The sequence below is a fragment of the Amborella trichopoda genome, chromosome 4, assembly GCF_054954075.1.
Source record: "Amborella trichopoda isolate Santa Cruz 75 chromosome 4, AtrichopodaSantaCruz75HAP2 v2.0, whole genome shotgun sequence".
In the NCBI taxonomy this organism is placed as follows: Eukaryota; Viridiplantae; Streptophyta; class Magnoliopsida; order Amborellales; family Amborellaceae; genus Amborella; species Amborella trichopoda.
The window spans coordinates 55,262,951-55,290,636 of NC_142339.1; the positions used below are offsets into that span (position 1 = coordinate 55,262,951).

General features: G+C 36.3%; 2 protein-coding genes across 3 annotated transcripts; one reads left to right on the forward strand and one right to left on the reverse strand.

Moving 5' to 3' along the window:
- The first annotated feature begins 3,730 nt into the window (after positions 1–3,730).
- Positions 3,731–17,281, forward strand: LOC18422154 (sporulation-specific protein). Of its 2 annotated transcripts, none has more exons than XM_020664000.2 (11): positions 3,731–4,182; positions 6,365–6,537; positions 6,691–6,891; positions 7,094–7,216; positions 7,526–7,563; positions 7,658–7,784; positions 9,692–14,668; positions 14,870–15,028; positions 15,268–15,375; positions 15,465–15,601; positions 16,635–17,281. In XM_020664000.2, the coding sequence occupies exons 2-11, from the start codon at positions 6,460–6,462 to the stop codon at positions 16,867–16,869; spliced, it is 6,183 nt and encodes a 2,060-aa protein (XP_020519659.1). In that variant the 5' UTR covers positions 3,731–4,182; positions 6,365–6,459; the 3' UTR covers positions 16,870–17,281. The 2 variants fall into 2 exon arrangements, with proteins under 2 accessions (XP_020519659.1, XP_088721912.1); XM_088865786.1 differs by lacking the exon at positions 3,731–4,182 and adding an exon at positions 4,241–4,845.
- Positions 17,282–18,453: 1,172 nt separating this feature from the next.
- MUB6 (membrane-anchored ubiquitin-fold protein 6 precursor) lies at positions 18,454–27,315 on the reverse strand. The gene is made up of 3 exons (XM_011623292.3): positions 26,906–27,315; positions 24,270–24,440; positions 18,454–19,012 (listed from the first exon to the last, which is right to left on the reverse strand). The coding sequence occupies exons 1-3, from the start codon at positions 27,033–27,035 to the stop codon at positions 18,957–18,959; spliced, it is 357 nt and encodes a 118-aa protein (XP_011621594.1). The 5' UTR covers positions 27,036–27,315; the 3' UTR covers positions 18,454–18,956.
- Positions 27,316–27,686: the final 371 nt, after the last annotated feature.

Below are 27,686 nucleotides of genomic sequence, written 5' to 3' on the forward strand. Positions count from 1 at the left end.
ACGAAATGTTTGTTTTTTTTTTTGTAATCCATGATCGAAATGTTTGTTTTTTTTTTTGTAATCCATGATTGAATTTTTTGTTTTTTGCTTTTTTTGTAACCCAAGATAGAGTTTTTTGTAATCCATGATCGAACTGTTTTTTTCTTTTTTTGTAATCCACGATTGAATTTTTTGTTTTTTTTGTTTGTTTTTTTTGTAATCCATGATCGAATTTTATGTAATCCATGATCGAACTTTATGTAATCCATGATCGAATTTTATGTAATCCATGATAGAATTTTTTGAAAATTTGTGATTTTTTTTTTTTAATCCATGATCGATTTTTTTGAAAATTTGTTATTTTTTTTTTTAATCCATATTATTCAGAGAGAAAATGAGAGAGATGATGATTATGAGGCCACCCTATCCCAGCCATATTATTCACATATCGAGTCCCAACAGCAACAGTGTAAGGATGAGCACAAAATACTATAAATTAAATGCTGAATGGCGGTTCATGCAGTGAAAGAACATATCAATATTCGCATATTCATTCAAAAACATGAAAATTCTTAATGGAGTACCCTCATTTTTTATTGAATTCCTAAAAAACAATATTTATAATGAATTTTAATAATTTTTTCAAATTTTTTTTAAACTTTATTCTGACCAATTCACTCGATTCCCGATCCGAATTGCCGATTCGTTGATTCGGATCAATTTTTTGGAAGCCCGATCCGGATCACCGATCCGTTTTTTAAACCATTGGTTGTAACCTTATATAAACTTTTCCCTTTTTTTTTTTATAGGTCAATAGGTAATTCGACGGATGACTTTTTCTCTCGATTAATGTACGGACTGTTGCAAGGCCATACCCAACTAACCTAGCGAAAGGTACTGATTACTGATAACTATATGTTAATTAACTTATTTTATAATTACTAACTATATGTTAATTAACTTATTTTATAATTACTAACTATATGTTAATTAACTTATTTTATAACTAATGGGCAATAAACTCATTTCAGAATGGTACCATAAATGGTTTTTCTATTTTTTTATTTACTTGATACGTTATATGGATCATTATGGATGTAAATAGTGTTTATAACTACAAATGGTTTAACAGTTACGACCCAAGCATTATACCCCATTCTTAGACATTATTTACTTGCATGGTCATGGTAAGGAAATTGCCTTTTGTGTGCTGGGTCTGTCTTCTCCATTGAATTACGTGAAAAAAAAAAAAAATACGTTCAGGCCTGATCAATTCTCACCCAGGATAAGAAAGACGATTCACGAGTCGGACTCATCTATAGTGAATGAAACAGAAAAAAAAAAAATGGACAAATTGGGAGACTCAGGTTACTGCAATTCTCTGGAATTTTGGCTGGTTCGATTTCGATTCCTTTTATCTAATTTATATGATTCATGAGTCTGAACAGCCCAAAATTAACAAAGGAAGAAGCTAACATAACCGCTACACTCGGGAAAATTTGAAGTTTTCAGCCCAAAATGGCTAGACTAGCCATTATGATAAGAGATCTTGAGGCAATAGGCACTACAGTCAAATCATACGTTAATTTCCACTCCAATCTCAAATCAAATTGAAAAATTTTTCTTCCCAATATTCATCTTCCCTTAAATTTTTTTGAAGAATATTAATTTCTAATTTTATTAATAATAACTATTTCTAAATTTTTAAAATTACAGAAAATATACCTCTTTGTTTCCTAATTTATACCCTTTCCCGTCCCCATTATGCACCTAAAATGCCTTGCTACAAACATGTTAAACCTGTAGCACTGCAATGCAGTGGAATGCATTGTGGTTCCTGTAGTTCTAACATATACTTAGCAGTTCAGAAGGAACAGGTCTGTAATGGGAGCCGTGAGGTTTGTAACGGTGCCAGGTTCATTTGTAGTGGGGGGTCATGGATTTGTTAGACCTATAGTGCTTTCTAACACTATAGAGGAAGCTGGGTATTTTAAATATATTGAAAAAAAAAAAAAAAAAGAAGAAGAAAATAGGTATGCTTATAAATTATAATAAAATAGAAGCATTTTTCTAATTTAAAAAATGTAGAGGCATATTAATGATAATTTTCATGAAGAATATAAGCTTCACTATATTTTATATATTTAGGACCCACGATTCATTTGTAGTGGGGGGACATGGATTTGTTAGACCTATAGTGCTTTCTAACACTATAGTGGAAGCTGGGTATTTTAAATATATCAAAAAAAAAAAAGAAAAAAAAGAAGAAAATAGGTATGCTCATAAATTATAATAAAATAGAAGTATTTTTCTAATTTAAAAAATATAGAGGCATATTAATGATAATTTTCCTGAAAAATATACGTTTCACTATATTTTATATAGTGTTTTAGGACCCCACGATTCCTGATCTGGATCGCTGATCCAAACAAAAAATTCAGCACAACCAAATCAGTTATAATATAGTATGGGTCCTGGACATGTTCCCCCTTTAAAATCTCCGTATTTTTTTTTGTCATTTATTCTTTAAGCTTATCAAATGTTGTATTTGATGCCTGTAATTTTTATTTTATGTCATTTATTTTTAATTTTTTTGAATCAGCGATCCGGACCATCCGAATCATCATCCAGCCAACCCAAGTGGGGATTTACGATAGACGGTCCATCTCACTGGTCCGATTTTTAAAACATTATATTTTTGCTAATGGTGATCCTTAATAAATATGGGTATGTTTGCCACGTAGCAAAAATACAACGGTGAAGAAAAAAAAGAGGGAAAACAGCTCACTGGACCCCAGTGGCCAAAGGAAGCATTTCGGATATTTCAGGCCAAAAATTGAATATTTTGAATCTCATCGACTTCAAATTAACACAGTGTGAAAATATCCCAGTTTAATTTCCAATTAAAGAAAAGAGTTTATAGTCTTCTCCTTTTTCTGCTAAACTATTTTCACCTCATTTTATGCCACGCTCACCCAAAACAAAAGGTCATACCATTTTTTACTACTTCCACCCAATTTTTCCTTTTGTACCTCAAATCATCGTTTGGAAAGTATTTTCAGCAACATAAATCTCTAAGATGGCTCTAAAATTAATTTTCAATGCCGATAATAAATTTTAAAAGGTGCAGTTTGTATAAATTTGAAGCTCTAAACAACAAAAATAAAGTGCATCTTCAAATAATGTCGAGAAATGAGGTTTCAATACTGAAAATCTTTGTGTTTTTTTTTTTAAAAATAAAAATAAAAATCTTAGTGTTTTTTTAAATAAAAAAAATTGAAAATCTTTGTGACAACCTTAAAATATATTTTCATCTTTAATTATAAAATTTAAAACTTCAAAAATAGTGTAGATCGAGTAGATCTATAAAAACTTGAAAATCTTGAAAATTGACAGTCAAAAAATGCATTACAAGATGCACTATCAAAATCTCGAAATCTATTTTTTTCTCATGTCCATGAATCTTGAGGTCGAGGTGATCAATTTGAGGATATTTGGGCATCAAAACAACACCTTCTAGTGAAATTTGAGGTGCGCCCGAATTTGATGGTTTAGAGCTTCATACTTGTGTAAACCTTTTTCTAATTTAAAAATTCAAAAAATAATAGAGATATTGAAGATATGTGAGCACTTATTTTTAACGTAAAAATGAAAAACCTATATAATTTATTACAATAAACACTATTTGTAGCACTTTAGATTCTTTTTTCCTCCCAGCCATAATGCTCAAGTCGAGATGATTTGATATAAATGTTTTACAATACTTGGCTTGCAATTTTCGATGAATTATGAAGTGGGTATTGACTTATTTTGATAAGGCCGCAGCCCCATCAATTATTTTCCTTTTTATATTTTTTCGTTGTTGAATTAGTAGGGGCTTTGGCGGGATGTCGCTTTATTAATCTGTTTAATCAGACTATTACAGAAGGTTACTTATTTCCCGATCTAATCGTAAACCATCTCCATCTCGCTCTTTCTGCTTATTTATTGGTGCAATCTGAAATCATTGTTCCTTCTCTCTCTTCTCTCACACTCTCTCTCTCTCATGGAGTTCACCGTGGAATTTGAGCTCCATTACGGCATATAAGAGCCTATTCAGTTCAGTATAAATGCTTAAGGTTTTCGCATTTCAACAGTAGCAGAGCTTTTGACGCAAGCTTTGGCGCTTTTCCTTCTTCTTCAAGTAACATTGGCCGGAATTAGGTCAGAAATGGGCATCCTTCCTTTACATTAGTGTACTTTTTTTGGCTTTTTTTTTTTTTTGAGTGAAAATGCATCTACTTTAGGCATTTGCTTGAATTTTTGAGGAATATGCGGGTATTTTGGTGTTTTGGGAGTGTAATTGGTGGCATTTGTTTTTTCCTGCTTTTTTCCGTTTTTAAATGGCTTATTTTCTGGGGTCTTGGATGGAGTTCGAGGAATTTTCATGGATTCGGTGTTTTTTGGACTGTAGCACTTGCATTTTCCCCTCCTTATGCTTATAGTTCCCAAAGTTGACGTTTGGTTTAAGATTTTGTTTGGAGTTTACTGAGATTTTGGTGTTCTGGATTCTACTCCTTAAGATTTTTAAGGTTTTTCTTTAAAAATGGCATCTAATTTAAGCTTTTTTGTTGAAATTAACAGAATTTACAGAGATCCCAGTATTTTTTTACCTCTATCCCTTTCCTTCTCTTTCATGTCCTTTGAAAATTTTGTTTGAAATTTTGAAATGCAAGGAATCCACACTGGCGTCAGCGTTTTATGGTTGCTGTTCTTGGCATGGTTTCAGTGACATCTGAGTTAAACTTTTGGTTTAAATTTGAGCAATTCACAGGGATCTAGGTGTAATGTCTCACCTTTTTTGTGTCTGCAAAGGACAATATAGAGGTATTTTTAGGTAAAAACTGTCAATTTAAGTTTCTGTTGCAAACAATGGTAAAAGTTAGCAGTACAATCTTCAGTAGCATTTCCTTGTTTCTGAGTTTTTTTCTATCAACGTACAGCATGAACTCATGAATCCCATGTTGAATCAGTGAATTTCTTAGAGATGTTGTAGTAATTGTCTTCTTCAACCGTACTATTCGAACAAAATCTAGGTACATTCTGATTAGTAATGAAAACTTTGGAGATCTTTTCTCAAGAAAGCACACCCTCTGAGATTTTATCCACTTAATTGCTTTATTTTATTTCCCATTTTGATTAGAAGGATTTGCTTATGATTCTAAGTTGTTAAGTGATTGCATTTTTTAATAGCATAGATCTCCACTTGTAGCAATTTCACGTGATGAGGAACAGTAAATACATTCTGGTAGTGATGGGAACTTAGGGGTCTCAACCACAAAAAGTTTGCTGTTTGGTCTTTGAATTGTTTGATCCACTTTGTGTGTGTTTTAATGCTCAAGTGGACTCTGGGATTCATTTCTTTCTAAATCTATTGTTTAGGATGAGGAAAGAGTTGGCAATCCTTATACATTGTCAATTTTAGGGGTTATATCGTTTCATAATTCATAAAGTACTTTGTCAAAACATTTTCTGGAAGAAATTTGCAGCTTTGACCACCTAATTGTAGTGAGCATGTAGTTTTACCATTTGATTGCATGACTCATCTGTACTTTGCTGTTTTCCTAACTTGAATGAAGGAATTATATTCTGACAGGATGAAAATTCAATGATTGGGTGCATAATGCATGCATTTACATCTCTAAACAATTTTAGTGGCTTCATAGTCTTGCTGTGTGTTTCTCAGGCTTTGAAAAACTTCATTTTGGAGCCTAGTTGGAGAACAAAGGGAACTTGTTGAGATTTAGCTATGTGTTCTTGTTCTTATGCATTTCAAACTACATAGCACCTCTACTTTTGTATGCATTAGATATACACAAAGCTTGTTCTAGTAGACATGTCCTTGGTTATCTAATTATATTTTGACCTTTGGGTAACTAAAGTTTGACCTTTCGCTGATTATTGTAAGGAAGTTCAACTGCCAGAGGATCAAAATTTAGATTCTAGTAAATATGGAAACAAGTAGTTTTTTTTTTTGTTTTTTTTTTTTTTGACAAGGTTAGAAACAACTAGGGTTTTAAGTTGCTGAGCTCTTAGTATCTAATGTTTGAAATGTTCTATAGTGTGCGTTACCGGTTTCATGCTTTCATGCATCTATAATAAATCAATTTCTGAATCAAGCCTCATGAATAGAAAAGATTGTACAACTCTGGATGTCAGTAATTCCTGTGGAACTGTTTCTATATGTTATTTTGGCCGAAATGGAATTTTGAACTCCTGGTCACTGAAAAGAAAGTTATATTTTAAGCTAATCCTTAGCTTTTTTATCAAAAGGAATGAGTGGTTATTTTACTCCAAACACTTGGGTTGAAGGGTTAATGAGATTGGCATTTTTTCCATGGTTTAGGGATGACCTTTAGTGGATGCTGATAAGACTTCAAGTTATGTTGATTGCCAATTCTGAGGCCTGATTTTGACTTGGACAATTTATAGTCTGTTCTAATGTCGAGAATAGGAAAGTGGAAGACTGAAAAGACAAAGGTCAAAGTTGTTTTCCGGTTGCAATTCCATGCCACCCATGTAAGCTTCTTTTGGAACTTGTGCTGCAACTTTTTTGCTCTGTACCATTGGAAGGATGCACAATACTAATGTAACTTCTTGAAAGAGTACAAATTATTTGCTGTATACGAGTAGCTTTGATATCAATGACTCCAAGCTTTTCTGTTGTTTCAGGTTCCTCAACCAGGATGGGACAAGTTGTTTGTGTCTTTTATACCTGCAGAAACCGGAAAAGTAGCGGCAAAGACAACAAAAGTACCTGTTCGTAATGGGAGCTGCAAGTGGTCTGATCCCATTTATGAAACAACTAGGCTTCTTCTGGATAGTAAAACCAGAAAATATGATGAGAAGTTGTATAAGCTTGTGGTAGCCATGGTAAGAATCCTTTCTTTTTTTATCTTTTCATGGAAGTAATTTTCCGTTTTAGTGATTTCAGATCCTTCATCTAAACAATATGAAATATTGTGAAAACATTTGTGCTTAAAGTTCTGCACGAACAATAATTATATAAGTTAATAAACTCTGAAAGGTTTTTAAACTAAATATTCTATTACTGATACAAGTTAATTCAAGTCAGGGTTCTTCTCGATCTAGCATCCTCGGGGAGGCAAATATAAACCTTGCCGACTATGCTGATGCTTCAAAGCCTTCATCTGTTTCACTGCTTCTCCAAGGCTGTGACTGTGGGACTCTTTTGCATGTAAGGAGATCTTGTGTATGCTAAATGTTGATGATCCCGGGATATTGTTGTATTTTTATCTCTGGTATCCTTTTTCCTTTCAGTTGATGACTTATTTTGGCCATTGCAAATAATGAGAGGTTATATGAGACTTAGGTTGTGGTTGAGCAACTTGTTCTACCTTGCAGTATGGTCATATTGGAAATTTGGAATTTCTTAGCTTCTCTGTTTGTCTATTTTCAACTCCTTTCTTTGAACCTGGAGTTCACACTTGTTTGGAAAGATGGATTCTTTGCCAACTGTTATAGTTAACTGTGATATTGATGGCAGGTTACAGTCCAGCTGCTCACCTCTAAAACCGGGTTTAGGTGCTGTTCCATGAACAACATAAATAATAAATTACTATTCTTTTTTCTGATTTTAAGTTTACACCAGTCTCATTCTTAGATGAAACCTTTGCAGAGAATTTGAGCAGCAAAGAGAAACCACTGAGAAGGGCTTTCGGATGCTTACTGGCCAGAATAGTTCTGAAGAGTTTGATGGTAAAGGGTTAGCTCCCGTGGAGATGGACAATGATCAAACAGATAAGGTTTGATTTCTTCTTTTCTCCTTGTTTTCTAATACACTGATGCTGTTACCCAAGATATCTGGTTATAACTCTCCTTCCGTAACATTAATAACTTATTACTGATTTCTTTCTATCTTCCACTGTAACTCATGTGTTGCTTGCTCTATCCGGTAATCGCACTGGATGAGCATACCTGAATTTTATTCTTTGGTTTGTGCCTAGATGAGACTGTTGGATTTGTAAAGAGACACTGTATTGCTATATGAAATGCAAGCTACACAAACTAAAATCCATTCATATTTTTTTTTCTCCTGGGTTTAGCCCGAGGGTGCAATGGAATGAGCATTTCTTTTGTCCTCTTGTTGTAGATACCTGTAAAAAATTTTGATGGGTGACCAATGACCTTTATATTGAGGTGACGAATCTGTTGATGGTCTATTAGTAGTACACGATCAGAATAATTTTGTTTACAATAGTTGTTATCTTTTGCATTTTGGGTATATAAATTCTGAGGAATATGAAGCTATTTTTTTCTGGTAAGTGTTACTAAGGAGACCACAGTTACAAGGCTTTAGATGCTAGAGTTCTTTTCTTTGTGTCAGCTGATTAAGCCTCAGCTGTTATCTTTTGCATTTTGGGTATATAAATTCTGAGGAATATGAAGCTATTTTTTTCTGGTAAGTGTTACTAAGGAGACCACAGTTACTAGGCTTTAGATGCTAGAGTTCTTTTCTTTGTGTCAGCTGATTAAGCCTCAGACATTGAGGTTATAGAGCGTGAATCATGTGCTGGAAACAACAGTTTCAGTTGTTTTTGAGCTATTTCATGCTCTGTTACCTTCTCTTACTATTTTGCCATGGCACAAGGTTCTTCTGTTTGGTTTTGAATCTTGCTGCCCTATATACCATGCAAAACTTGATGAGAGACAACTATGAATGAAATGCCTCATTGGAACCTGGGACGTGATCAGTGTAATGTATACCACGTGTACCATGTCCATCATTGCAAAGAGTAAAGTGCAATGGTTATAAATTTACTTAAGAACCTCCTTAGTTGGGAAAGATGTGGACTCTGTGAAGATTCAATGTTCATTGCAACATCTGCTTTTGTATTATTTGGAACTGAGTCTGACCTCATCTTTGTCATTATGCCGAGAAAGTCTCGACACAATGGTCTTGAAAACGAATCCCATGCCCTAAATGCAGGTAAGTTTTTGGTGAGTCTGCTTACTCATGTGTTCACCTTGGTTTTCAAGGATTGTAGAACCTGAAACACAATCTGAAATCATTTAAATCCGTTTCCACATCAGGTATGAATTTGCAACTCCAAAAAGAGTGCTCATCTTATGATCTTTGACGAATTGAAAATGAATTGTCCAGAAAAATGGGTACAAGATGGACCATGTTTAAGGCTTTTTTTTAGAGTCATGATCATGGTAGCCCTGTAGAGTTTTGGATCCAAAATCCATGCGCAATAGGTGCATCACTAAATGTTCTTAAACATTATCCCTAAATGTATTTTAAGGTTCAGATATTTCCACACAAGCCTATTTATGTTCGACAACATATCTTTTAGAGGATGATATTTCAGTAATTATTTTAAAATAGTTCATTGATATCTTTTGAGATTTTCAAGTCCAAATATAATTTGTGCAAAGAAATTTTCCTGTTCTCTTCTCTGCCTTTGTATGAGAGATTTCGTAAGTTGAAGCATAATTGTATAGGTATAAGCATGCTTATCATGTAATCGTCAACATATGTGTGTCATGTGTTTGTATAAGTATAGTGAGCCCATTGTTAGGTTTCAATTGTTTGTTTCAGAAACTGCGCTCATGTGTCATGATTCTAGTTTCAATATGATCTACTTGTGATATGGAACATGTTGATTCACTTTTGAATTTCTCATATAATTTCCTTGCAAATCAACAGGTGGCCTCGAAAGTTCGGTTCAAGTCAAGCTTCATAGGGCTTCCAGCCCTCAATGAGGGAGCTGAATCAAAAGAAGATTGTACAGATTCAGCAGCAGGGATCGATGGTTCATCATACACTTCTGAAAGTGTATCTGCTGAACCTGAAAAGCAAGAGATCTCTAGTGCTAAAGATAATGATAGCACAATGTCCAGTGAACTTGGAGGTACTCTTAACCAAAGTCCTGATCCTATAAATTCAGACAAAAGTTGTCATCAACAACTTGTAGCACAAGGGAGCAATGATTGGACTCATGGATGGAGTTCAGATTATTCTATGGACAATGATTTAGCTGTTGCTTATGAGGAAAATGGTAGACTGAGGGGGTGTTTGGAAGCTGCCGAGTCATCTATTTTAGAGTTGAAGGCAGAAGTAAGCTTATTAAGAAAGCAAGCAGATGAATTTGGGGAAGAAACTGAATCATTTGCACAACGAATTATTAAGGAGGTTGCATCAGGAGAAGAACTGTCAAAAGAAGTAGCTGCATTAAAATCAGAATGTGTGGAACTCAAGGATGCATTTGAGAAACTCAAAAGTTCCAACGGAAACTTGCATATTATGGACAAGGCCAATGAATCATTTCATAGCAGCTCTAGTGCTGAGAATCTGTCTTCAAATGATGACTGCAAAGTGTTTGAACCCATTTGTTTGGATTCCAAGCTTGAAAAGAGTGCCTATCAAAAAGGCCAAAACAACTTAATTCCTGATTTTGAACTCAATTGGATACAGGGTCTATCACTTTTGCAGGACAAAATAAGTGAAATGAAAGCGAAGACATATTCTTTGAAAAATGAGAAAGACTTGGGGTGTATTCAAATTGACCTAGAGTCTTTGGAGCGTGTTTTTGAGAATTTTAAACAAGGAACGGCAAAAGCTCCCTCTGCAGTTGGAGAATCCCAGACACTAATGGAAAATGATATTGGTCTGAATCTGAAGCTTGAAGAAAAGAATCATGAGCTTTCGGGTGAGCTTGATGAGTCCAAAGCTGAGCGCGAAAGACTTGCAAAGAAAATGGTAGAGATGGAGTGCTATTATGAATCCCTTGTACAGGCGTTGGAGGAAAGCCAAAAGCAACTGCAAGAAGAGTTGCACAGACTTGGAAATGAGCACCGAACTTGCTTTTACACCATCTCTTCATATGAAACTCAAGTAGAAAGGATGCGTCAGGACTTGAATGATCAGATTATAAGGTTCACAAAAGATAGGCATGAGTTGGACTCACTTAATATTGAGCTTGAGAAAAGGGCTATAAACTCAGAAACAGCTTTAAGAAGTCTTAGATGGAATTACTCTATCGCAGTAGATCAGCTTCAAAAAGATCTTGAGCTACTTTCCTTACAGGTAGTATCTATGTTTGAGACAAATCAAAACCTCGCTAGACAAGCTTTTGAGGAAGCATCACAAGTTTGTCTGAAGGAGTATTTGGAAGAGCATTCAACGGAGGTAACTCCGTCATTGTTGAAGGATGACTCGGAAATTTCAGTCTTGAAAGAGAAGTGCAAGACAAGGATGAAAGGAGTTCCATCTGGGTTTCTTGTATCAGGAAGAAAAGCGCTTGACTTCACAGTGAATGTTACTGTACACAAAGAGGACTCTGTTGCGAAAGGTACAGGCAATGGAGACATTCATGGCTTTAATGGTGATCATAGTATCCTTGTAGGAGATCAAGAGCATGAAGGTTTGAAGGATGGAGAAGAACCTAGGCATGTTAGCAAGGATGCCCCAGAACCAGAAGCCGTCAATTCTCAGGAATATAATGCAGCTGAAATACTGAAGTATGGAAACGAGAACTTGAAACTTAAGAAACTTTTGTCTGAGCAAGAGGCCATTATTAAAGACATGAAAGCTTCACTATGTTATCAGGAGAAGCTCCATCAAGGTGCGGAGGACGAACTCTTGGAGTTGCATTTCCAGTGCTTGCATTTCAATATCTATGCAAATGTTTTGGAAGAAACCCTTCGTGAAACAAATGCTTTGATTATGCTCATGAAGGTGAAGCAGGAAGAGCTCACGGGACAGCTAAACCATTCTACTGAGATTAAGGAGAAATTAATGCTCAAGTTGCAAGGAGCTTTGGATGATGTGAAAGTCCTCCAGAAACATGAGGTAAGTTACACCAAAAAATGTGAAGAATTGGCCTTGAAAAACCATGTACTGGAAAGACAGTTTCAAGATCTTTCTGATGATAATCATCTCCTGTCTCAAAAGGTCAATGATTCTGAAAAAATGATAATTGACTTGACTGGTTACAAGAGCAAGTATGATTCGTGCAACAAAAAATTGATTGAGCTGGAATCCTTGATTGAAAAGGCTAACCAAGAGAGAACTAGCTTGCAGAATGAAATTGAGTTGTTAAGTGGAAACCTGAGAAGCATGAAATTACAATCAGATAAAAAGATAGGTGAATCTGAAAGATTAATCATGGAATTGACTGTTTACAAGAGCAAGTATGAGTCTTGCAACAAAAAATTGATGGATCTTGAATCCTTGTCTGGAAAGGAATACCAAGTAAAAACTAGCCTACATAGAGAAATCAACTTGCTAAATGAAAAGATGAGAAGCATGAATATCGAATCTGATAAACAGATAGCTGAACTGGAGAAAACAATTGCTTTTGCCCATAATAAATTGGAGAGTCTAATTGCTAACCCACTTTTCCATGATGAAAGAATCAATGGATCAGCACATATTGGCAAAGATGAACTGCATGGCATGGAACATGATGGACTAATGCAAACTATCTTGTATTTTGAAGTGCTTCAAAACAAAGCACATCAAACAATGATTCAGCTCCACCAGGAAAATGGCGCAGTCAAGGAACACGGTGATATTGCTCATGGGTCGTTAAAAGACATGGAGATACAGATTTCTTCTTTGAAAGACCGTTATGAATCTGATACTAAGAGTTTGATGGTTGAGTTGAGTACCTCCAAAGCGCAGATAGGAAGACTTGATAAAGAAATACAAGATGTCACTGGTAAACTCAGGATCAGCTCAGAAGCTAATGAAATGCTCATGCAGGAGAATGAAGCGTTGTCCTCAAAACTCTTCCAGATGGAAATTGAGTTGCAAAATACTATGGATGAAAATGATGTGCTTGCCCAAAAGAATGGGGATATTCAAAGTTCTAGCGAGGAACTTGAGCAAACTAAATCAGTTGTAAATGATTACATGGTAGAGAATACATCATTGAGGCATCTCCTCCACGTTTGCAATGTGGAATCTGCCCAGAAAGAAGAGGAGCTTAATTGTTTGAAAGAAAAGCTAAAATGCATTCATGATGAATTGGAAACTGTTCGGCAATCCGAGGAAAAGTTAGAGGCTGAAGTTGAAACGCTTACTTCTGAATTGAAAGAGTGTCATGAAAAATTGCTATCTTCCAGTTTGCAAGATGCGGAATTAATTCTGGTCAAGCAACAATTGCAAGTTCAGGAGTTTGAAAATTCAAAGCTCAGGGATTTGTCACTTCATTTGACCCAAAGCCAAAGTAAGGTGAACGAAGAGGCATCAAACCTCTGCCTCCAAGTTCATGACCTGGAATGTCATTTGGCTTCTGTTCTTGAAGCATGGTTAGCTGCTGATGTTGAAGTCAATTTTATGAAAAATCAGTTTGAAATCAGAATGGTAGAGCTCGTTGACAGCCTTAAATCTTTGGAAAAGTGTCAAGATGAGCTTTCTATGAAGCGTGATGATGCAGTTATTGCTCTAAAGGATTGTTTGGAAAGAGAAAATATGTGTGTACAAGACAAACAAAGTTTGATGGCAGAGCTCACTTCCCTGAGATCAGAGCTAGAACATGTTCGTACTGTGAAGAATGATCTTTTGGAACAAATCAATCTCCAGAAGGCACATTGGGTGAAGCTTGAGATTAGCGACAGTCCGAAGAAGCTCAAGCTTGAAGTAGAGAATGAACAGTTGAAAAGCACACTGGCGAGTTTTGAAGAAGAGTTGGACAATCTGAGGTCCTCAAAGGAGGAACTTGAACTTACAAGTCTAGTGCTTCAATCAAAGTTGGTGGAACAAAATTCCCAAGTAGCTCACCTGAGTGTTTATGGTGATGAGCTAATGAAATTGCGTAACCAGAACAGTGAGCTTTCTCTTAAGCTCTCAGATCAGGTTATGAAAACAGAAGAATTCAGAAACCTGTCAATTCATCTAAGAGAGCTCAAAGAAAAAGCAGATGCTGAATTGTCTCAAATTAATGAGAAGAAGAGGGAAGTGGAAGGGCCATCAGTTGCAATGCAAGAGTCATTACGTGTTGCTTTTATTAGAGAGCAATGTGAGACCAAAATACAGGAGCTGAAGGGTCAATTGTTTGTGTCCAAGAAACATGGGGAGGAGTTGTTACTGAAGCTGCAAAATGCAGTCGAAGAACTGGAGAGTAGAAAGAAGAGTGAGGCATCTCATGTGAGGAGAAATGAGGAGTTATCAGTGAAGGTTTTAGAATTGGAGGCTGAGCTTCAGAATGTAATTAGCAGCATGAGAGAAAAGACCAGTGACTACGACAGAATGAAGGCTGAATTAGAATGTACCATGTTGAGTCTTGATTGTTGTAGAGAAGAAAAGCAAAAGGTTGAAGGTTCTTTAGAAGAATGCAATAAGGAGAAGATCAATGCCGTAATGGAACTCGACACTATGAAGGAGCAGCAGAGAAGCCTTCAATTGACCTCAAAACCTGTGGAACAAGACAGTCAGGAGCCCGGTGTCCTCCAATTGAGGTTGGACAAGGAATTTTCTTGGAGATTTTCGGATATCGGGATTAATAATGTTTTGAGAGGTGATAACTCCCTTCAGGAAGGTAGAATCAGATCAGTTCATCTAAATGAAGACAAGGAGGAGGAAGGTCCAAAGTTATTTGATAGATCTCTTTCCTGGAGCCCCTCATGCAGGCCAAAGGCCACCGAAAATTTAGTTCTCAGTGCTGACATGCAAATAGAGGTGAGGACTTTGTGGATACCTGAAATTAGAGATTCAAATTTAATACTTTCTATACTGAAAACGTGATAGGTGATTGCTGTAACATTTTCTTCTCTGGTTCTATGAAAGGATGTATTGATTATTGACTGAACACACAAGGCTCTGTTTTTTTTCCCCTGGTTTTCCAAAAATTTAAAGAGTTTGTTGTGATTTTTTCAATAGAATGAGACTGTATCTGAAAGAGGGTTGCTTGAAACTTCACAACAAATTCTCGTGGAAAAGGATGGGCAGCTGCAGAGTGACATGAAGCTTTTAGCGAGTATCAGTGGTCGTTTCAGGGAGGACTGTTTAAGTTCTAGCATGGATCGCCTTAATAAAGAGGTAGATATGTTTTATTTTTTACTTTCTTCTTATAATTAAGAGTTATATACTGCTTTTCTCCAATACTTCTTGTTCTAGAGTATTTTGAGAAGTACTTACATTTCAAGGTCCACAAGCCTAACAGAATCTTTCTTTCAACCCATCCTTGTTAATGAACATTTGCATCACAAGATTTTGCCCTTTTTTCTTACTGTAAAGGACCTCCACCTCACCTCAGTTTGCCTCTTGTGTAATTCTAGCTGGAAAAGATGAAAAATGAGAACTTGGATAATTCTCCAGAAAGTGATTATCTTCATGAACCAAGTTTTGAAGCCTTACTTCAAAGAGAAACGCTGCAACTCCATATGGTGAGTGAAACTTCATTATGGAACTTAATTTCATGATGCAGCTTCTGGTATATAGTAAAATAATCATGTTATTAAACATTTTATTGCAGGCGAATAAACAGCTGGGAAACATATTTCCTCGGTATAATGAATATCCGAGGGGTGGAAATGCACTGGAAAGGGTACTTGCATTAGAAGTTGAGCTTGCAGAAGCATTGCAGAAAAAGAAATCCAAGATGTTTCAAAGGTGGATCACCTTTTGAGATATATTGATAAATTCTAAGGGTACAATGAGCACAGTTAATTTTTGGATGGAAATTTGACACCCTTCCAAGTTGTCTGATGTGATAAGTGACGGCTGGGGTCTGTTGCTTCTCCCAACAAAGTCTGCCAATTTTTTGACAGACTTGGAGAACCAGTACACTCCAGCCATCCAATTTCACAACTGATGGATTTTTTTTTCCTTGTGTATGTGTGAATGTGTGTGTGGGTTTTGTTCGTTTCTTTTTTATTGTGGGGGCTTGAGGGGGGTGGGGGTATGAATTCTCCATCCAAACTTTTACTCAGCATTTGTATACATTTCCAATGCAAAAATCATTTTTTTTATTCTAAGGGTTTGTCTACAGAGAGACCATTTATCTTTTGTACATAGAGGTCATAATCATTCCCACTCATTAGATGTCAAATTGGATGGTTTGGGGTGAGTCACGATGTCCGAGTTTTTTGGGGAACTTTGTGTCTATGCAATGACACTTTTACAACCACCCATTTTAAAATTTAAGGGTCAAGAATGATTGTGACCTCCATATACAAAAAATAAATAGTCTCTTTATAGACAATTCCTTGTATAAATATATTAACTGTCTCATTTTCTTTTGTCAAATGGCACAATTGAGGAATCTGACAATTTAGATGCATATTCTTTGCAGCACCTACCCTAAGTTTTTATTTTCTTAGAAGAGACCAATACCATATGCATTACAGTATTCTGCCTTCTTGATTTTACCATTCGAAATGAGGAAATAAACAATATATTTCCTTCACTACTTGTTAGAATTTCTTTTGCTTACATCTATTGGCTCATGATGAAAAATATCAATAACCAGAATTTGGGAATGACTGATGCTCACTGATTGCCTAGAGAACTGCTTGGTAGACATGCAACTGTTGGTATATATCAAGATTATAGGTGATATAGCTTCGTTTCCAGTCCTGATGTTTTTCTCTTTCCACTCTCTCTCTCTCTCTCTCTCTCTCTCTCTCTCTGTTCTTTGTTCCAGTTCATTCCTGAAACAGCACAATGATGAGGAAGCAGTGTTCCAGAGCTTCAGGGACATCAATGAATTGATCAAAGATATGCTGGAATTGAAGAGAAGGCACACGGATGTTGAGAGAGAATTGAAGGAAATGCATGATCGCTACTCCCAACTTAGTCTCCAGTTTGCCGAGGTGGAGGGAGAGAGGCAGAAACTGGTTATGACCATTAAGAATAGAAGAGCAAGCAAAAGGACGTAATCCTAATCGATGCCATCTAAACGGCCTTCAAAAATGGGGACTCATGGCCAACCTCCATTTTGGAACAGTACTAAACTGGCCCAAATACAGTTAAGGCATTATATGGATGCTAAGAAGTCTGCACAGGCCTCTCTCTCTCTCTCTCTCTCTCCCTCTCTCAAAAGAAATGAAGTACATCAGTGGATCACAAGCCCCAATAGGCCCGTGGAATATCTGTAAATAAGGGGGCCATGAGGTTTGTTCCAGTCCCTAAACATAGAGATATGCAGTACCGTGTAAATAATGAAACAAAATGTTGTTTCTTCAAAGATGGCTTAAAACTGCAATGTGCGTTTTGTTTTAAGGACTTCTCTTGCTCTGTATAGCCAACATTCAGGATTTTTGCTTTAATCTATTTGGACTTTGAAGGACTTATCTGCAATGTATGCGGGCGCAATGTATGTGGGAGCAATTGAGTTACAAGTTCAGCAAAAAAAGCATTCCCTTTTATAGTTTTGACGATAAAATTCGTGCTTCCATATTATATGGAAATATGATTACCATTTATCCTCTTGGCTTGCGGTTCTCTCTCTCTCTCGTTTTTGCCTTTCTAGAAACTTTATTATTATTTGTGTTTATTTTTTTTTTATGAATAACAAGATAAAAAGGGATAGAATTTGAAATAAGTATATTTGAGAAAATTTAAGTGTAAAATTAATGCAACACCTATTAGAAAGATAAGAAAGGATAAAATTCAAAATAAATACATTTGAAAAAATTTAAGTGTAAAATTAATACAACACCTATTAAAAAGAGCGAGTTAATATCAAATTAAAAGCTATAAAAAAACATACTTAAAAATAATGAGAAAAAATATAAAAACTTTGACCTCACTGAAGATATGGCTCTTAATAGGGTACAATGACACCAAAATTCATAAAGCTATCCTCAATTATTTAGAAAAAGATTTTGACTCAATTATTAAAAGGTGAAAAACAACTTGGTCTCTTGTCACTGAAAACCCTAAATCTATAGAAAAATATTAACTTTGAATCTATATCAAATTTCTCTTTCCCGATTGGTAAGAGAAAATAAACCAAAGGCCATGGCTAACTGCCCCTTCCAGTATTATTACAAGGTGAAAAACAACTTATATTCGTGGTGTATAGTAACAGAATGGGGCAATCACAATCCATTTTGAATGATGGACAATCGAGATCGAGGGCACGTTTGGTATGCCTGAAAATACTCTTGTGAAAGTATTTTCACATTTAAAAAAATCTCCCCATGTGATTAGGTGTTGGAATTTTTTCACCCCAAGCGGCTATCAATTGGCGTAAAAAATCTCCCCGCATCTAGGCACATGGAGTTCTTAATGTGAAAATAATTTCACAAAAATATTTTCACATACCCAGGTGCATATCAGTGGTTTGGAACTATGCCTAACCTCCCCCCTCCTCCATCATTGAAAACTGAAATTTTCATTCATGGTTCCAGTGAATGACAACCTCATGTCCAAAACAAAATATTAACCATCCTAAGCCTCTAAAGAACATTGCCCCAACTGGCCTGACCAAAGAATTAAAATACAAGTAGACAGGTATATTGACATAGAACCCATGAACTTCCATACTGCTTTCCATGATATCTGATGACAAGAAATCATAGCAAATAGAGTGTCTTTGAAACCAAACAACAAGAAAGAGAAAAATGATTCTCCCAAACAGAAAAAATAACCAAAAAAAAGAGCTCAAGCCACCAACCATGAAACCAGATGTGCCCTGCCCCTAAGTTTTGCTTGCAACCCAGTCTGCAATTTTCTATGATGATCCAATCACTTCCTTTCTCTCACTACAAATTCAAACCCCAAATTTACATCACCTTCCCTTTGTGAATGACCTCCACAGAAAGAAATTATAGTTTCAGAGATCTAGGTCACAACAATTCCAGCACTTGCTTCTCTGAGAAGATACAGTAAAAGAAGAAACCATTGAATATACTGAATACACAAACAGAACAAGAGATGTCCACGACCCAGTTAGCTTTGGATCCGCAGCCAATTCTCAGTTCACGAACAGTACTGAAATTGATCAGAGTGCTCTCTGATATCACAGAATCGAGCATGAACATCTATTCTTCTTGGGCAAATCTGATTGCTGATTCTCTATTGCAAGAAATGAAAGGAATTCAGCAAACATAAAAAGAAACTGAAAACATCAATAAAGCACAAACACAAAAGTTATATTTTAATGATGACCATGTATCTCGCCCAAAATGCAGGACATTCTTCCAATTTATAAGTGTGTCTACTGTAAAAGTTGTGCCTATTATAATCAGATGTATGCTTTATTTCTGGTTTCCCACATTTTTGCAGAGGGATTAGACAACATCTCTGCTATATTCGTATTTGCTAAGAACCAGAAAAAGGAAAGGATAACTAGCTTAGCGATTCTTTCACTCTTTCCACTTCCTGCTTTTCCTTTTCTCTCTGCATGACTTGTTCGATCTATTCAATCCACCCAAGATGAAGAGGAGCACACCAAGATATCTATGTACTTCCAAGCTGCTTTGAAGCACATTGATAGAAACAAAGAAAGGAGCCATATACATGATCAAAATACCAAAATAACTCCATCACGATGCACAAAGAAAAGATAAACAAAATTACTAAACTAACTATAAACATGGTACATTCTCTCGATACCAATTCACCCATCAACATCACACAGAAATTCGGGGCGCCAAGTCAGGGAAATATTATCTACGAAAAAAGTATCCCATATTAGGGCACTCCCATTTGCAAGGAGGCCTTCAGTCTATGGCAGAAGCAAAATAATTCCACAAACCCCATTTCTCTAACAAAGAGTAAATATCCACGAGTTTCTTGCAATCCTGAGAAAATAAATCATGGGGATCGTTTGAGTTCACACAAGGTTTCTTGGACCAACCAAACATGAGATGAACACATGACCTCATAATCAAAATGGCTAATTCAGGAAGTTCTTCCCTTCCATGTGAAACACCTGATACTTTGATATCAATTACTTTTGTATTATTGCAACAAATGCAATACTGGTTTTGTTCTCTTTTTACTTTTTTTCTTTTTCCTTCTTTTAGTCAATATGTAGTAGCATACTCAAACATATTCCCGATTGAGCCTCATACCTCAATAGTGACTCCATCCTTTTGTAAATGCATTTACACCAAAGGGATCCTCATTTGGAGGTACAAGCCAAGTCTCAAAGTTAGAATACTTTAAATATTTGCAATGTTTTAATAGCATGCCACCAACACAGATGGTAGGACACAAGCATTAAAGAAAAATACATTCAAGATATAGTAGGAAACTTATATCAAGTAAAGGGATATTATAGACACAATTTGTGGATATCACAATCTTCAACTTCCTCAGATGTGGAAAGCCTTCATTTTTGGAGTTTCCAAATATGCAGGTTTACAAATTTCTTGACATCTAGAAATTTTTCAATCGCATCTCCAATTGCTCATGTCCACCCCGTATTGAAGGACCTACAGACTCCATCCCAAATTCTCCTCTCTAATTAACAATTTCACATAACAGGTAATGCCTACAAGTACAGGCAATCCATCTCTTTCGAATAGTAAGAACAATACAACTGCTCCCAAAGCTTAACCCATTTACTCCCCCAAATGTATATCCCCCTCCTATGGTAGTGCCATCCAACTAGATATGCCATCGGAAACTCTTTGGAATGTGAAATTACAACTCCCTCCTTCCTCTATACTCCAATTTACATTTTCCATAGAACACTTGGATCAAAAAAGGGCAGCCTGCTTAAAATTTCAAGGGACAATTGACTCTTTCGCTTATACTTCAATCCAAATTTCACTCACTATAAGAACTCTTTAATAGCCAACCTTCTCACTTATTTGATTATTCCCCTTCCTTACCTTGTAAACACCATTAACACCAACTTGCCAGTAGAAAGGAACCAACACCATCCTCAGTACCAGCCAGCTTCTTGACCGAACCTTGAATTCTTGGTTGTCATACCTTGGACCAAGGATTAAAAAAACGGATCAGTGAACTCGATCGGCCACTCCAAAAACTGGGTCGGATCAGTGGATGGACGATCCAGATCGGAGAATCGGCTGGATCGGCTGGTTTCGGCCTAAAAGTTTTTCAAAAAATCCCTTAAAATAGTGTTTTTTGAGTTTCCAAAAAAATTGGGGCTGATGCATTTCAAACTTTCATTATTTTACAAAAATAATTGAATATTGAGACGTCGTTTTCATGTCTAAATGTATGTTGACCATTGAATATTTTAGGGTTCTTTTTTCCTTTGCATTGTCTTAATTTCCTTTGAATGTTAAAAAAACCCAAAAAGAAAAAAGGAGATGGATGTTGCGTTTGTCTTAATTTCCTTTGTTGGCAAAGTTTCTTTACACAATAGAAGCAAATTTATGTAGCTTTGAAATTAGCTACATGGTATAAAATCAAAGCTATATGGTGTAAATAACTAAGCCATGGTTTAAAATAATTAGAAATTAGCTAATTTAGAATGATGTTGTAAATTAACTATGTTTAAACTATGGCGTGAAGAAAAATAACTAAGTTTATACTATGTAAATAAACTATATAAATAAAGTAGCTTTAAATATTAACTATGTAAAAAAAGTAAGGACGCGGTTAGCATGCGGCCAGCCCGCATATTGTAGAATATGATCCTAATTTTAGAATATATTTTTTAAATATAATTTGATCCTAATTTTTAGAGAATATATATTCTTTAACATGGAGATCATGAATATGAAAAAATAAATAAATTTTGAAAACTAGAAATAATAATTATATTAAAAAAACATTTGGACTGCTAGACACAATTGTTTTTAGATGGACCACCTATTTGCATCCATCTTTAAGATGGATGCTTTATACTTCTGGACCGCACATTGTAGAAATGTGATCCAGCCCGCATGAAACAATTCTTCAGAAAGTAATCAACTATGTAAATGGCTACAGGCACTGTAAATGTCTCATATGTAAAATTGCTCCCAAAGATTTGTAAAAGGTCTTGTATGTAAAATTGCTCTCAAAGTTTTGTCATAAGTTGAATTGTTGTCGTGAAGAAATGGGAGAATTTGTCCCACATCAAAGATTAGGAGTGACAGCTTCCATAAAAGTGTCATGCACAATGACAAGGCAGTATGCTGACTTTCACACCCGCTTGATGATGTGTGTGTGTTAAAGTGGTTGAGGCCAATTAAAATGGCAGCCTTTTTTACAATAAAAATTATAGGGGTGGGCCACCGCCCCTCTACCAAAAAAATTTTAAAATATGGGGGCGGGCCACAGGATTTCAAAAAAAAATTAGAACTCACTAAAGTCTCCCTTGTTTAAACCGGTTGAGGGTAGAACCCGCCGGTTCTACTCTGACAGATTCGGCCGGTTTTTGCCATAACTGACCAGGTTTATCAGTGAACTGGCTGGTTCAAGGGGGAACACGGCCGGTTTCCAATATATTACAAGTATCGGACCAGCTTTAACAATTTCCAATCCAGATCGGCGATTTTTAAAACCTTGCCTTGGACAAATGAGACCACGCATCCTCTCCCGTCTCCCTTGACACTTTATGGTCCTTCATCCTCTATAATCCACATTTTTCTCCTGGCAAATCTTCCAGCTACCTCTTTGTGGCATCATGGTTAGCGGCATCATGGTCACATCTACTTTTCCATTCTAGAGAAGCATGTTGTGGTCATTGCAGCTGCACTATTCTACTTTTGCAAATCATAAAAGAACTTATTTTCTCTGTTCTTTCATTCCAAAGCGAGCTCCTTCGGCCTCAAGTGATTTTCAATCTTTGATGGAATGGATGTACCCCACCCCAGCTGCAAATGTTTTATATTTGGATCTGATATAAGGGGAATCAATATTATAAACCCAAGCCCCATTATTGAAACAAAATGGTCAAGACATCCACCAAGAAAATGACAATAGTTACATTTCCTGTCTGAGCATTCACCTTCCTTTTTTTGGAGGATAACTAAAGTCCCAGACGTCCACCAAGAAAAGGAGAAGATCTACACATTCTTTCTGTGCATTCACCCTCCTTATGGGTGGATAACTAACTGCACTAACAAATGTTAGCAAGAAGAGGGACGGAAAATGAATAAGTTTTTCCAACAGTAAATAAAAATCTTCGAATTAGTTCCCCATTTATCAGAAAAGAACACCAGAGTAGACCTGAAATATGTTACAACATCAAGTACTTGCTCCGCATAGAAGATCGATGCAAGTTTTGCAATCTGTGTTAAATTTTGATGATAGCGTGCAGTGATGCAAATAACCCAGTAGACTAAACAAATTTTGTAAGAACCATTGTATTTGATCTTTGACTATCAAAGAATTTATTCAACTATATGGTTAAGCTGGTTAAATAACTGCAGTTATTTCATCATTCATCAGAAATCTGGGACTGACTAAGAGTGTTAGACATCATGGGTAAATAAAAATTCAAGATACAAGTCTCAGGCAAGTTATCATTAGTTATAGTTGCTTATCTTTACTTCAACAGGAACTATCTACCGCTAGAGTTTGCAATCTAGTTAAGGCATATAGGTACTTCAGACATCACTAAGAGATTAAGATGCACAGACCTTGTCTCTATGGAAATATTACACATCCCCCAAACCAAGATCCCGCTGACATCTAATGTACTTCCTATGTAAGGGACAGTGAGCACGGGCACTTCTATGATATGCCAGCCATCTGTAGTTATTGTACCAAATCAACTGCACAATGGATAATGATTTATTCATGGGATTGTCAACAAAGATACCATTAATCTTTTGCGCATGGAGGTCACAATCATTCTTATCCCTTAAATTTTAAAATGAGTGATTGTAAGAGTGTCATTGATATAGACATCAAGTTCCAAAAAAAAAATTATCGGACTTCGTGACTCACCCAAGCCATCCAATTTGACATCTAATGAATGGGCATGATTGTGACCTCCATGTACAAAAGAGTTTCTTTGTAAAGTAATTAACCTATAATAGCTAAGGCAATCAAAGATAGAATATCTACATTGCCATCTAGATTTTGAGTTCTCCAGGTTTCACGAAAGTAATCATGCAGATCTCTTCATGGTTACTGGTTGGTTCAATAATTGACACAAGGCTACCATATCAATTTCCAAATTCTGCTTCACTAAAGGCGCTGGCATTTCAATGTTTTATCAATGAGATATAAATAAGGCAGGAAAAGAGATCTCCAAGTTTATTTTCTCATGCAAAACCCGAATGTATATAAGCGCAAATAGAGAACCATGAAATACATACACCAAAAACATGACAAACACAAGACAAAATCAGAAGTAATTTAAAACCCATGACATCTTTTGTGCTTTTTGACATCTTTTGTGCTTTTTTGGATATACCATTGTTCTTATCCAGTGCTGGAGCCCGTACATGGACAAGCATAGTGATGACTCCACTAGGAAGCTCTCCGACTGGTACCCTGGACTCTGCAAGGGTTTTGTTGTTCTCCAATATCTTCCCCGCATTTATGAGCTTCACATCATTGATTGTTTTTGGAGCATTTTCTTTGCCTATCAAGACATAACTATTAACATGCAATATATTCATCATTCATAATATTCAGAAAACCAATAAATCATACATGAGCTAGTGGGACATGCATTGCATCATTCATAATATTCAGAAAACCAATAAATCATACATGAGCTAGTGGGACATGCATTGCATCATTCATAATATTCAGAAAACCAATAAATCATACATGAGCTAGGGGACATGCATCGCATCAACATAAAATGTGATGATAAATCTTGAGAAGAAAGATGCACATTTAACATTGGCCAAATCTTTTTTGATGACAAGAAACCCAACAAGGATTTGATTGGCACCAATGTAAATAAATGGAAGCAGTGCCTATAAACAGAGTGGACAAGACTGTTTTGACTGGGAAAAGGCCAACAGAGGTCATAAAGCCAGACTTGCACCACTATGGGAAGAAAATCCCACGATGGACCAAACCAATTTAACCTGGCAATTTACAATAAGCAAATTTTAGCCTGCTAAATCATAGAGATTGCACAATAAACAATAACTGAAATAAATTTGCAAATTTAAAGAAAAATAAACATTTTCTACATGTTAAGACATGTGAAGGCTATCCCGTCAGCCAAATAAGGCACTTTATATCAATACTGCCCAATAGTATCTCATAACTGAGGAAACCATCATCATCATCATCGTCAGAGCCTTTTCCAAACTAATTGGGGTCAGCTACACGAATCTTGGTCTGTCATTCTGCTCTATTAAAGGTCATACTCTCGGTGAGGCCATAAATCCCCATGTCTTTTCTCACTACTTCCAGCCATGTCCTTTTGGGCCTACTCCTTGCGCTATTTGAGCCTTCCACTTGAACTAATTCACACCTCCTAACAAGTGTTGTATTGGGTCTGCGCCACACATGGACCGCCCACCTAAATCTACTTTCTCTCATCTTATAAGAAAAAATTACAAGAAAAACATACACATGAAACCTTTGAAACGAAAAACCCGTGATACAATTAAAAGAGATCAAATGGCTAATGAGTGAGTGAAATATTAACACTACAGCAGAGTTGCCAGTGAAAGAAGCACAAACCAACCTACAAAATGTGATGCTCATAGTTGCATGTCCTAGACCATGGGTCTAGGTTTTTCCCAGCACAACATGAACAATAGAAGGCAACCCACCACAAACATTTCGGTGGCCTTTCCCATTCCGACTTCCTCCACAGTTGGAACCCCATTCTCAGATTCAACCCTCAGAGGCCCCCTCGATACTCCCATTGGAGACCACTCGATGATGGGAAAAATGGTGATGTATAAAAAAATAAAAAAAAATTGTCCTCTCTAGGTTCCTTATATACGGCACCTGCCTGTGGGTAGCCTAGTTTTTGGGCAGAACCCATGTGTGGGTATCCAGACCACCTCATTTTCCTTTTATTTCTTTTAGTTAATATAGAGTTAACATATTCAATATAGAGCTAACATATTCAATAAATAAATAAATAAATGAACAATAGAATACAAAAATCGATCAAACAGATAAAAAATCCTCACTACAATACACAAACTTTATTCTTTTCCACAAAAATAACAAACGACCAAGGACATTGAATTTAATAGAAATGCCAGAGAATCAATTTAAATTGGGAAGCCATTATCTGAACATTAAACAACAGGACCCTGATCAATGCATTTCAATAACAATGTGCAGCAGGAACAATGAGACCAATCCGATAGAACCAAACATTTCATGTACAAATGAAATGTCAAGCAATATACAATTACACATGCTTGTTTGCGAATGATGACTATGATCCTCACATGTTTCTCTTGCATAAAAAATAAGAGACACACATTAATATAGCAATCTAACCTGAGAGGACCTCAAATGTGAAAACTGCGGTAACAGGAAAGCAGAAAAAAGCCATGCAAGCAAACTAGAACAAAAATTTCAGACATAATATTTGGGCTCTAAATTCCGATATTAAAATAAAATGGCCATGATTATGCCACTGATCAAGATCATTAAATTGAAAGTTCGAAACTGTACAATAACAAATAGTTATCCAGTCAATGTTCTGATTGCTACAAACCCCAAGATACAAAACTAGTAAAAGTGTCTCAGACCCTGTATCTTCCCACCCCCCCAACACAAACACACACACACACACACAGAAAATCAGCATCCAATTGTTAGTTTCAACTATCGACCGCATTTGTTGAAAAAAAAAACCCCACACAATAGAAAGCCATTAAGCATCCGAAAAAAACAAGGTCAATCATGAATCCAAATGCTACGAAACTACAGATTACAGGGGGATAAGCCCATGAATGAACCCATTCGTACCCAAAATTTGAACCCCGCAATTCACAAACAAATCAAACAAAAATTCAGATACATAATCCCAATCTTCACATCCCAGGAATTGATTCTAAACAAATTGAACAAAAATTCAGGACACAAAGACTAAAGAATCAAGACTCGCGATCTAACCTTGCGGCCATCGAGCCACAATAATTTCCTTGAGTGAACCAATTGTGGTAGCAGGGGGATACTTGTTGGGTCCAATATCTGTTCCATCATAAAGCCTAAATTTGAGCTCAAGCAATTCTTCCCCTGCCATTACAGATCTTCACTAGCAAAACCCACAAAAATTCAGATCAAATCTCATGGTTCTATACCATATAGAGCCCAAATTACCACCATTTTCGTCTGAGATTCTCTGTATCAACCCATTTCTTGAAGCTTTTCCAGTCAGAGAAAGAACCCAATTTGCAAAACCAGGCAAAAATAGGAAGAATCTGAGGAATGGGTTAGTGAGAGAATCAAACGCTTGTTCTCGAAGGCGGCCTCAGGCCCCTTTTCTCCAAAGCAACGTGAGAGCCACGCCCTTTTATGTGTGCAGTGCTGGCCTTAACACCTACAAAGAATATAACGAATCCCTCTCTCTCTACGAGGATTGAAGGTAAGTGCGTTTTAGAGAGAGAAAGTCCCCACTACAGTATCTATTTTAGGGAAATTCGAAGGACGCGTGATTTTCTCGCATTGGCAGTCTTTTATTTTCCATTTTCTACTCTCTTCATTCCCGGCCTTTTGTCAGAACTGACTAACGAAAACTCCACCCCAGCATGCAAACTCCCCCCTCTCTCTCTCTACTCTCTTGTTCCCCTCTCTTTCTCTCTCCTCTCTCTCTCTACTCTCTTGTTTCCCACTCTTTCTCTCTCTCTCTCTCTCCACTCTTTTGTTCTCCTCTCTTTCTCTCCTCTCTCTCTCT

Coding starts and splice junctions, on each gene's coding strand:
- MUB6 (XM_011623292.3), bottom strand. CDS start 27,035: ATGGCAGGGGAAGAATTGCTTGAGCTCAAATTTAGGCTTTATGATGGA. Junction 24,441..26,905: donor TGTGGCTCGATGGCCGCAAG/GTTAGATCGCGA, acceptor ATGTCTTGATAG/GCAAAGAAAATGCTCCAAAA. Junction 19,013..24,269: donor AGCACTGGATAAGAACAATG/GTATATCCAAAA, acceptor TTCTTGCAATAG/AGAATCAGCAATCAGATTTG.
- LOC18422154 (XM_020664000.2), top strand. CDS start 6,460: ATGTCGAGAATAGGAAAGTGGAAGACTGAAAAGACAAAGGTCAAAGTT. Junction 6,892..7,093: donor ATAAGCTTGTGGTAGCCATG/GTAAGAATCCTT, acceptor AATTCAAGTCAG/GGTTCTTCTCGATCTAGCAT. Junction 15,602..16,634: donor AAATCCAAGATGTTTCAAAG/GTGGATCACCTT, acceptor TCTTTGTTCCAG/TTCATTCCTGAAACAGCACA.